The 12,447-nt window shown below is 42.4% G+C and overlaps 1 protein-coding gene across 3 annotated transcripts in view; it reads left to right on the top strand.

Moving 5' to 3' along the window:
* Positions 1 to 6,616, top strand: part of LOC311227248 (homer protein homolog 3) — a 263,122-nt gene extending 256,506 nt beyond the window's left edge. For all 3 annotated transcript variants that reach the window (XM_084312833.1, XM_084312834.1, XM_084312832.1), the window contains one exon: positions 6,072 to 6,616. In XM_084312833.1, coding sequence (XP_084168959.1) covers positions 6,072 to 6,257 — 186 coding nt within the window. In that variant the 3' untranslated portion in view covers positions 6,258 to 6,616. The remainder of the gene's footprint in view (positions 1 to 6,071) is intronic.
* The last annotated feature ends 5,831 nt before the right edge of the window (positions 6,617 to 12,447 follow it).

Genomic DNA, 12,447 nt, shown 5'->3' with positions numbered 1-12,447 from the left:
GAGAGAAAGATGACAGAGTGAAGGATGAGGTTCTCGATTCAGCGTTTGGAATGGGTGGGGGTTGGGAGAAGGAGCTGCGGATGTTCTCCACTTTTTCCTCAAAGAAGATCGCAAAGTCTTCGGCAGAAAAAGATGAGGGAGGAGGAGGTGGGGGGGGAGTGAGGAGGGAGGACATGGTAGCATGCAGTTTGCGAAGATTCTTGGCAGAGGCCTCGATCCTATGGTGAAAGAAAGAAGCTTTGGCATTAGTAATGGTTTTGGAGAATGTTAACAAGAGGTTGTGATATGTGTCGATGTCAGCAGTGAGGCGTGACTTTCTATACTTCCTCTCAGCCGCTCTCAGGACCTGTCTTTGTTCTCTCACTGCATCCGTCAGCCATGGACTGGGTGGGGAACGGCGGGCAGGTTTCTCAACGAGGGGACAGAGCTTGTCGAAGGAGGTTGCAAGGGCTGAGAGGAGGGTGGAGGTTGCCATCTCTGTGGGGAGAGCAGAGAAGGTGTCACTCAAAGGTAGAGCGGATATTATGTCAGAGGAGAGGGTGGAGGGGGATAGGGAGGGCAGGTTGCGTCTGAGTGAGACGGTTTGAGTTGGGGTGAAGACTTTTCGGTTAAGCATGAGAGTTAGTGAGAAGGATATGAAGGAATGGTCAGATACATGTAGGGGAGTTACCGTGGTGTTAATGATGCTGGAGTTACGGGAAAATATGAGATCCAAGGAGTTGCCTGCTTTGTGGGTGGGAGGCATGGCAGTGGGAGTCAGGTCAAATTGTTGTAGGAGGGAGACCACTGGGACCGACTGAGATGAGTCAGGCAGGTTGAAGTCGCCCAATAGAAGGAGCGGGGTACCATCTTCCGGTAAGGAGCTTAGAAGCATGTCCAGCTCATCTGTGAAGTGATCGAGGGGACCTGGAGGGCGATAGAGTGTAACAATGGTGAGATTGAAAGGATTAGAGACAGATACTGCATGATATTCGAGGGAGGAGAGTGACAGTTCTGGGAGTTGCGTTAGGTTTGTAGCCCATGAAGGAGATGTCATGAGGCCAGTGCCTCCACCCTGTCTGGAGGGTCGAGGTGTGTGAGTGAAGTTATAGTTTGTAGATAATGCTGCAGGTGTTGACGAGTTATTGGGGGTTATCCAGGTCTCAGTTAGAGCCAGGAGCTGCAGATTTAGACTATGGGCGTAGGCAGTAATGAAGTCAGCTTTCTTGACTGCTGATTGACAATTCCATAAGCCTCCCTGTACTGTGACAGGTGTATTAGTGGCTGTAGGAGGGTAGGAGAGATTAGCCGGGTTGCTAGCAAACTGGCGTGGATGGGTTGATTCTGTTCTTGAGGAGCAGATTGTGGATATAGGTATGAGGCACATTGTGGTGTCAAGAGTGGTAGGAGGAGGTTGAAGGGGCTAGGGAGGAAGCGAGATAGTAGGGAAATAGCAGAGTGGGACGGGAATATGGGATTATGGTGTACTTAGCACTGGGTGGATCGGTGGATCCCTCTGCGGTGAACTCCAGGAAAACTCCTCCTCTTTGTCCCTCTTCGTTTCTCGACGCTTCGCTGACGCTATGCCAGCAAGTCTTTAAATCACTATCACTAATTACTGATGAGTGACACCTGCAGCAAAAGGCCACACCTCCAGTTTCTGTCAGCTGGGTGAAACTAATTACAAACAATTTCCACAACACAATTTAGTCACACACTTCAAAATGATGTACACAGTATTCAGTTAAAAGAGCCTACCCTCTCTGCTGTTGTCCTCAAAATATTTATGGGCAGTACTAGAAAGGATGGGGTTAGGAAAAGGATTCATTGATATGATAAAAGTATTATACAAAGACCCATCGGCCATGATTACAACAGGTATAATCACCTCCGAAATCTTTCCGGTATCGCGCTCTTCCGGACAGGGTTGCCCTCTTAGTCCCGGACTATTCGCTTTATCATTAGAGCCTTTGGCACAATATATGGGACAGTCCCAATCCATAGAACCAATCGCAATTGGGGGCACACAACATCATATTAGTTTATATGCGGACGACGTAATATTGTTCATGCAAAACCCAACCACCTCAATGCCTCATCTTCTCAAGTTGATTGATGACTTTGGCAATCTATCGGGATTTAGGATAAATTGGCCAAAGTCGGCCTTCCTACCACTTAATGCCCCTGCAAAGAATATACTCCTTCCAGAAAAAATACCAATGGTAAAACACTTCAGATGTTTAGGAGTTGAGGTATTCCCTACTATAAGCCAAACGGTGAAGTACAATTACACAAAATTCCAAGATGAGATCAAATACGACTTTGACAGGTGGTCCAAACTTAAAAACTCAGTACAGGCATGAGTATCAATAGTTAAGATGGATGTTTTACCTAGAATCAACTTCATTAGCTCAATGTTACCGTTACCCCCTCCTGATGGTTACTGGAAAAAATTACACTCCATCGCATATAAATTTATTTGGAATAACAAACCTCCACGAATAAAAAGATCCACCGCACAGAGAAACAAAGCCGACGGAGGTTTAGCATTTCCAGACTTTTACCACTATTTTAAAGCGTACTCTTTAAGACCACTGACAACCTGGTTTGACTCCCAAGCATCTGTATCCTGGAGAAACTTAGAAGAAAATATAGTAGCACCACATAGACTGCAGGACATAGTATACACCATGTTATCAATTAAGCAATGCGAATTGAAATTTGGCCCCCTTATTACACGTGATCCGGATATGGCGTGAAACACAAAGAAAATATTCTAACCAACATAAATGGCATAGCCATACTCCCCTATTCAATAACAATGCACTCCTTATTGGAAAACGACCTATCAGATATCCCAAATGGGAAAAGCAGGGCATACATACATTGGGAGATGTTTTCAACAAACAGGGTTTTTGTAGCTATGAAGATATACATAACAAATTTAACCTCACCAGTTCCACATATTATTTTTACGCACAGTTATTGGATTGTTTGAAGGCTCATGGAGTCCCATTAAGGATACCAATTGAGCACCACAGATATCACAAATTCTTCTATGAAAGAGAGACATCGAGGGGAGCTCCAGTAGCTCACCGCATATCTCGGCGCCATTTCTGCGTCGGGGAAAACCGTGCTGCGTCACGGATCTGTTGGACTCCGAGTTCGATTCCCGGACCCGCCGTCATTTGCCAGAATGTCTTCCCCTGCTCTATATCCCATTTCACCCTGTATCTGTCGGTCATGCTTGACCAGAAAAGCGATAAACGCTAAAAAATAAAGTTTAAAAAAAAAAAAAGACATCGAGAGGCTTCGTATCTGATTTTTATCATCACTTACTAACGTCTTCGTATGGAGTCCTTCCCCTAGACTCAGTCTGGAGGAGGGATATACCAGACTTGGAAATAGATTTTGATTGACAAGAAGTCTGGGCAAACGTATGAATTGCATCATGCAACTCGGACCATCAACAAATTAATCTTAATTATATTCATAGGACATACCTGACTCCTATAAGATTGAACAGAATGGGACTTAAACAAGATTCTCTATGTTCCTTATGTTCAAATGGGGATGAGGGTACATTTATGCACATGTATTGGGATTGCCCACCGGTTAAAATATTCTGGGAAGAAGTGACCCAGCAATTATCAGAATTCTTATTTCTGAACATACCTGTACATCCCTCTGTATTGCTGTTGAATGATGTTTTTCAGTTTGCAGCCCCTATACAGCTAAAGAGACTAGTTTTATCCGGTCTCACAGCTGCTAAAAAGTTGATAGCATCACGATGGATTCAACCGGATAAAATGTGCCGGAAGGTATGGGTTATTACCTATCTCGATGTGATTTATCTAGAGATATCTACAGCAAGAATTTTAGGTGTCAGTGAAACCAACATTGCAATCTGGTTAGAAGTGGTGGAGAGAATAAAAGCTAGCATATGAATTGTAATGCCTGGTTAGAAGCGAATGAAAATGGATGGATTATCCAAGTGGGGGTCCGGGGGGGGAGAGCGAGCAGGAGCATATGTATGTATTGTATTAGATAGCAAGTATTGGGTATATATCTCGTAAACTACATTTATATTGATTCAAATGGTGATTTACATTGGATGTTTACTGTTAATGCTTGTGTGTCTAATTTTATGTCATGTTTAAAAAATAATCATACAAAAAAAAAAAAAAAAAAAAAACTGTTTATCATTCAGTAAACTCTATATCAGTTTATCATTTCAATAGGTAAGTGTTTAAACATATTCATTTAAACCTCCCGAGAGAAGCAAGTATAATACAAACATTGATTTTCTATTACACTTGCCGGTCGGGGGCATTTTCTTTCTTTCGGGATTCGCCGTCAACAGTCTGTGAATAGCTGCAGCTCCAATGGCCGGATGTTTCCTCTCCGAGCCATTCAACAGGTAAAAGTCGCAATGGGACTGTAGATTTTCGCTTTTGTTACTTTCCACCGCCGTGGTAGTGAAAGGTTAACCTTCTGTAGTGTGGTAGTGAAAGGTTAACCGTCTGTAGTGTGGTAGTGAAAGGTTACCCTTCTGTAGTGTGGTAGTGAAAGGTTAACCTTTTCTAGTGTGGTAGTGAAAGGTTAACAGTCTGTAGTGTGGTAGTGAAAGGTTACCCTTCTGTAGTGTGGTAGTGAAAGGTTAACCTGTAGTGTGGTAGTGAAAGGTTAACCGGCTGTAGTGTGGTAGTGAAAGGTTAACCTTCTGTAGTGTGGTATTGAAAGGGTTAATTAATACTATACATGTACATGCATACCTACATACACATAACGATATGCACACACACGTACAGTACACTTGTATTCTAGGGCTGCACGATTAATCGATTTTAAATCGAAATCGCGATTTGGAATGATGCAATTATCAAATCGCAAAAAAAAAATTTATCAATTTTTCTTTTCTTTTTTTTATTTAACCAGGAAGTCCCATTGAGATACAAGATCGGTTTGGGAGAGGGAGGTAAGGGGTTTTAGATTGTGTGTTGTGAAGTTTAGACATCTGAGAGGGAGAGTAAAGTACAGAAAAAAAGGTACCGTTTGGTACCGGTATCGATTCCCAGGTAAAAAGAAACATTTTCAGGCTCGGTGTCCCGAAAAGACCCACCGCGTAGGCCAGATGCAAGCCGCATTTTACATTAAACCTCTGTGGGGCTGCTTAATTTTTTTTTATTATAATCGAAAATTTAATCGCAATCGCAATATCTGTCAGAAAAATCGCAATTAGATTATTTCCCAAAATCGTGCAGCCCTATTGTATATTATACACATGTATCCACTGTACAAATGCACACTTGTACAAATACATATTTACATACACACCACACATCCATCTACACACACCTACCACATCTATATACATATACATATGCATATTGCATAATATACAAGTTAAAGTTTGTTTTTATTTGTCACATACATGTACATTACAGTGAAATGCTTGGTTCTGTATGAGCCCCTGAGAATGTGCTTCATACAGTAAAAAAAAGTAAGTAAAGGAGGAATAACACTACAATACAATATACAAACTAAAGTACAACCTAAGTACAATCTAAGTACACTGAAGTACAAATGCAGACAATGAGGTACAAAAACGTTTTAAGGCAAGGTGCAAATGCAAATTAGGTATGAATGTAGTGCAAATCTCTTGAAAAAATTGAATAGATACATATAATGTAGTGTTAAAGTGTCTAAAATGAGTGTTATGGTGAGTGTGTTTAACCCTTTCACTGCCACACGACAGAAGGTTAACCCTTTACTATCACACAACCGATGGCGATGCTCCATCATCCGCGGAGCTAATGATGCTAATGATGGAGCATCGCCGTCGGTTGTGTGAGTAAAGGGCTAACCTTCTGTATTGTCACAGTGAAAGGGTTAACCGGCTGTCGTGTGGCAGTGAAAGGGTTAAAGTGAGTGTGTGCATGTGGATGTGTGTGCAGATGTAGATGGATGGGTTGATGGTGTTACATAGTCATTGAGCATCCTGATGGCCTGGGGGTATCCTCCTGTCCATCCTGACACAAGCTTCTTCTACAGACCAACTCTCCCACCTCTCTCCACCTTTCCTCCCTCAGGAGATGGAAATGCGGAACGCGGAGCTGGAGCGTCGTGTCCAGAACACGGAGCAGAACCTGTCCAACTCGCTGGAGGAGCGCGACCGCCTGGACGGAGAGATCCAGAGGGCCGTCGAGATCCTGGACATCAAGATCTTCGACCTCAATGACCTGCGCCAGAGCCTGGTCAAGCTCATTGACAAATAGGACGAGTGGAAAGGAAGAAGGCGAGAGGAGAAGGGAAAGATGAGGGTGGTCAACCAGCAACATGGAGGAGGGGGGGCGAGGGATGAAATAAAAAACAAGAAAGAGCTGGTCCTGATGTGGCTTCAAGCACAGGAGCCACCCTGGCTGTGGGTGATGACTGTGGCTGTTCTGAGGGTTCTGTTCTGATGCATCACAGCTCTACTGTACTTTACAGCTTGTTCTCTAAGCCCTGGTGCATCACAGCTCTACTGTACTTTACAGCTTGTTCTAAGCCCTGGTGCATCACAGCTCTACTGTACTTTACAGCTTGTTCTAAGCCCTGGTGCATCACAGCTCTACTGTACTTTACAGCTTGTTCTAAGCCCTGGTGCATCACAGCTCTACTGTACTTTACAGCTTGTTCTCTAAGCCCTGGTGCATCACAGCTCTACTGTACTTTACAGCTTGTTCTCTAAGCCCTGGTGCATCACAGCTCGACTGTACTTTACAGCTTGTTCTCTAAGCCCTGGTGCATCACAGCTCTACTGTACTTTACAGGTTGCTCTAAGAGCCCTGGTGCATCACAGCTCTACTGTACTTTACAGCTTGTTCTAAGAGCCCTGGTGCATCACAGCTCTACTGTACTTTACAGCTTGTTCTAAGAGCCCTGGTGCATCACAGCTCTACTGTACTTTACAGGTTGCTCTAAGCCCTGGTGCATCACAGCTCTACTGTACTTTACAGGTTGCTCTAAGCCCTGGTGCATCACAGCTCTACTGTACTTTACAGCTTGTTCTAAGCCCTGGTGCATCACAGCTCTACTGTACTTTACAGCTTGTTCTCTAAGCCCTGGTGCATCACAGCTCTACTGTACTTTACAGCTTGTTCTAAGCCCTGGTGCATCACAGCTCTACTGTACTTTACAGCTTGTTCTCTAAGCCCTGGTGCATCACAGCTCTACTGTACTTTACAGGTTGCTCTAAGCCCTGGTGCATCACAGCTCTACTGTACTTTACAGCGTGTTCTCTAAGCCCTGGTGCATCACAGCTCTACTGTACTTTACAGGTTGCTCTAAGCCCTGGTGCATCACAGCTCTACTGTACTTTACAGGTTGCTCTAAGCCCTGGTGCATCACAGCTCTACTGTACTTTACAGCTTGTTCTCTAAGCCCTGGTGCATCACAGCTCTACTGTACTTTACAGCTTGTTCTAAGCCCTGGTGCATCACAGCTCTACTGTACTTTACAGCTTGTTCTCTAAGCCCTGGTGCATCACATCTCTACTGTACTTTACAGCTTGTTCTAAGCCCTGGTGCATCACAGCTCTACTGTACTTTACAGCTTGTTCTAAGCCCTGGTGCATCACAGCTCTACTGTACTTTACAGCTTGTTAAGAGTTAGGAGTTAGGTTGTGGCGTTCCTAAGCAACATCAATGGTAATTGTTGTGTCTGACCTAATGTAGTGCGCGCTAATGTTTCATGTTGCTTTCATGAGTAACATTCAACTGCAATCAAACGTAACCGTAAGTTAATAAGTGCTAAGCAGTTCTAGGCGGTTATTGTCAAGAACAGCCAACTATGAGGATATCATTACTGGTGCTTGTAGGTTTTTCATACTTTTCAGAAGAACAGATTTTTGTAAAAACTTGGGGATTTACTGTTAGAATGAGCTATTTGGATCGGTTTATTTCCAGTGGCAGGCGTTCAAAATGTGTCTCTATAATCAAACCTTGCGAAAGTGTAATTAGAAGAGTAGATGGATTTAAAACAAACAAACAAAAACACATTGAAGTTCAGACTTGCATATTTGATTTTCAGTAATAATTGTATAAAATGCTGTTATTACCGAATATCGATCAAGAGCTCAGGCCTCATTGTAGAAATGTCTTTCAATCAAATGTGATCTTCGAAATGTGTGTGCATAAAAGTTATTTGTAAACCTTGAACTAAAAGTCAACTTAACATGCACACATCTGAAAATGTGAGGCATGCAAGTATAGGTATATCTAGAATTTGATATTATGATAATAAGCCTGCAGCATATAATACAAGAATATATAAAAGAAATATGAATCGATGACTTGTCAAGGATATCTATACTGCGGCTTGTGCAAGTGTAATTTATGGACGGAAAACCTAAACTATGCACGGTATGAAATGTATTCAGACTTCCGTAATTTTTATAACTCGGTTGTACGCACAGTTTGGAATGATCCTAAGATGAATATGAAGTCCAGCTCCAGTGAGGCCCCAGATGTTGGACATGTAGATGAATATGAAGTCCAGCTCCAGTGAGGCCCCAGATGTTGGACATGTAGGGCAAAGGCACATGATACATGTTGGGTCAATCCACTGGTTAATGTCTCAGTACCACGGCATGCTGCAGGTAGTGTATGATTCATGGTTTAAGGCATGGTTAGATAACTTCAGTAGTCAATTATAACATCCCTCCATCAGTTAAGACACCAAAGATCAAACGTTAAGAGCACAGTAATTGGTTAGATCGTTCAAAAGCTTGTCTAGCTGCACAATCTTCTCGATGTCCATTATGAAATCCCATAAGTTAGTCTTAATCAGTAAGTATGTGGATAGTTAAGATACTATAGGTTATAAGATTTTAAGACTAGTGCTTTTTCTCACTTGATATAAGTCCATTCTATGCCACAGTAGGTACGGAACTCTGAAAACCTTTTTTAAGTTATGCCATTGATTAGTGTTATTAATTACTGATAAGCTTAAGCTGAAAACACCGGAAATGCTTCGTTTTTCTTTCAACATGTAGTTCGTGCAAACTAGCTTTGATCAGTGTGAGGGGTTCAGGGAAATTAACCCTTTCACTGCCGCACTACCAAACGGTTAACCCTTTCACTGCCACACAACAGCAGGTTAACCATTTCACTGCCACACTAGTAGTGTGATAGTAAAGGGTTAACCTTCTGTAGTGTGGCGGTTAAAGGAACGTGGCAACATTTCCAGTTTCACTTCAGTAGGCATTGTCAGGGTGGGAAGACAACAAGTTTGCATTCCACAAGCTAGTTTGTTTACGCCAACTCTAACAAGCCATTATTAGGATAGCTATTGGACAAATGCTTAAAAACGTTTTCACATAACGTGACATGTCTGATAAAGAGAAATGAACAGACTAAAATTCTAAATGTTACAAAGTAGGACACTAGGCCCAATAATATTTAGTCGATAAGACACTAGGCCCAATAATGACATTTAGTAGATGGACACTAAACCCAATAATGATATTTAGTCGATAGCCCAATAATGATATTTAGTCGATAGCCCAATAATGATATTTAGTCGAAACAGACAATAGGCCCAATAATGAGTTTGATTGTGTTGTCTGAATGGTTCATTTTCTTTTCATAAAAAAAAGCCGTTTTATCACTCCGATTGTACTGATTAACACATTGAGTGCCACGCCCCTTCCGGGAAGTGACCACTTCCGTGCCGCCCATTAAACCCATGTAAACGTAGTTGTAGTTTGTAGCACTAAACCTATATTTTATAGTATCGCTATGGGTCTAATAACGCCGTCGAGTCTCATTGAGCTACTTCTGGTCAACGTGCAAAAAACAGATTCTTTTTTTCATCAGTACATTTCTGTTTGATACCGTTTTGAATATGAACATAGTCCGGCCGCTTCTGAGTAATTCCAGGGAAAAGACACAAACAGCATTTTTGTGCAATTCAATAAACACGTAATTTTTCGCCTGATTATCGGATCTTCCCGAAATCAACGCTAGATCATCACCATTATCCTTTGTGGTGTACGCATGCAATGTGGTTTAGACCGCCGCGCGCCCCCTCCTGCATCCCAACGGCAGAACAGCCAGACACATAAACACATATAGCTTCAATCGCAGTAGAAATAAATATCAGATCAGCGCAAGCTTTCATAGTGTCCTTACCTGGTCTCTGAAGTAGTGCAAAAAAAAGAATCCAATAATCTCATCGCCATTCCAGTTATCCACAGCGATCGTCCTTCCGACATTATTGGGCATTGCTCAACGGGCGGGCGGGGTCAGTTGTCCAAGCCATCCCTATAAGCGTGTGTTTTGCCGGAGTGTTTAGGACCCGCCCCCACGCCGCAGCTCAGTATAGAAAATAAACGAACCCATTTCTAACCGGGTGCATTACTGGCCGAAGGCGTTAGAGGGCGGTATAGTTTCCTCATTTTACTTTTCCGTCAAGCCAACTGAAGAATCCATTGTGATCGCCGGCCCGGAAAACGTGTGGATTATGTATTTACAGTACCCAACGCTGAATCAATAAACGCATTCGATATTTGGAATGGCGATCAGGAATTGGAATCATCTTTTTGGATAACATCTGATCTGAGGTAAGGAATTTATTTTACCAGTCTTAGGATAATCAGAGCTTTTTTCACATATATCAACGTGTCCCATATGCGTGTGTGTGTCTGTGTGTGCTCGCTGATCAGGAAATGAGAATCGATATTTCAGCCCGCTTCTATAGCGTGCATAAGTAAGGGCCCGCGTCCACCTAGCGCATATTTCTCCGTGAAACATGCTGGGAGTGCGCCGGCAGCGCTGGCTTGCAGCGCATCTTGTAGATGACAGAAAGAAATCTACAGCCATGCCGCGGTTTTGCACATATAGCATATTTGAATAACTTTATTGTATATTAATTATATATATAGTTATTGCCTGACACCACAGTTCGCCCTTTGCTTTTTATTAGCTTTTTAGTAGTGTATTCGTGTAGTTATTATTATTAGTTTTGTCGCGAATCTCAATGGTCTGTGGGAGACAGCCAGACAGGCAGGCAGCTCCGGTGTCAGGTTACAAACAGAGTGGTAGATGAATGGCTGTGATTGGTTGTCTGAAAATGAGCCCAGCGCATCGCTCTGAAAGTTCAGAAAGTTTCAACTTTCGTCCGCACAAAAAAGCTGAGAAAATAATCCGACGGCAGCGCACTTCCTAGAGGCGGCCGCATGCGCTCCCTCCCCATTGGAATACATTGAAAACAGATGCGTGCGGTCAGAAATATGCGCCAAGTGGACGCGGGCCCTAAACATATACTATCGATAATCTAGCGTTTATTTGAAAACTATTCATAAATAGGCCGAAAAATGACGTTTGTGTATGCCAGAATATTCGAGTAAATGCCGATTATCACGGAATCTTTATATTTTCCTTAAACGAGGGCTTTTCAAAATGCTATAAAACGGAAATGAAGCGATTAAAAAAACAATCCGTTTCGACAATGTTGACTGCAAACAAGTCATTGATAAGCGACGGGCAGATTAGACACATAATTTAAGACAGAGATTATGCATTCACAACGCTATCATTGAAGTGGGTGCCGGCATTCAACCACGTTTTACCATGTTAACCAGTGGCACTGGAAGTGTTAAGGTGCTAGTTAGTGGTAGTTTGTATCATTTTCTATCAGAAACTGCTCTAAAATCAGGTGTCTTCAGGTTTCAGCAAAGACTTTTAAGATCTTTCAAATGCCAATGTAATGAAATTTTAGACCAATTTCACACAAAGAAAAATGAAAAGCAGTTATTTTCCCACTAGCAAAGTGTGCAAACATTTTTAAAACATCTCAACTATATATAACGACTATATAATCATATATTTAAGGTTTTTAAATACAGGCGTTTTAGACATTTTAAGGACCTTCCGACACCCTGAAAACATCTGTGTCAGCTCCTCACTGTTGTAATGGACTGTTGGAAATCAAATTAAAAAAACTGAAAGTACTTGGTCATCGGGTTTCTCTCTGGTGGAATGAGTTGATATTGTTGCGTCATTCAGTGCATCAGTGCATTGGAGGAAATAATTCAATGCAAAGTTATTTTATGTTGAGTAAAATCTGGGGCTTCTCCATAGACAATGAAAAGGGGTCCGACTTAAAGGAACACGCCAACGTTTTGGGAAATTAGCTTACCATCTTCTCGAGACAAGAAGATAGATACCAGTTTCCTCTCTGTGCGTTCAGTAGAAAGCTATCTGGCTGCACGTTAGCCTAGCTTAGCACAATGAATGGAAGCGGACATGACCGGTTAGCCTTCGGGAGAGGTGTTAGTTGGACAATGCCTAGGCTAACCGATCATGTCTGCTTCCATTCATTGTGCTAAGCTAGGCTAACGTGCAGCCAGATAGCTTTCTACTGAACGCACAGAGAGGAAACTGGTATCCATCTTCTTGTCTCGAGAAGATGGTAAGCTAATTT

Source organism: Notolepis coatsorum, assembly GCF_963971535.1.
Source record: "Notolepis coatsorum genome assembly, chromosome: 4".
Lineage (NCBI taxonomy): Eukaryota > Metazoa > Chordata > Actinopteri > Aulopiformes > Paralepididae > Notolepis > Notolepis coatsorum.
This window is presented reverse-complemented; position numbering and strand designations above follow the sequence as displayed.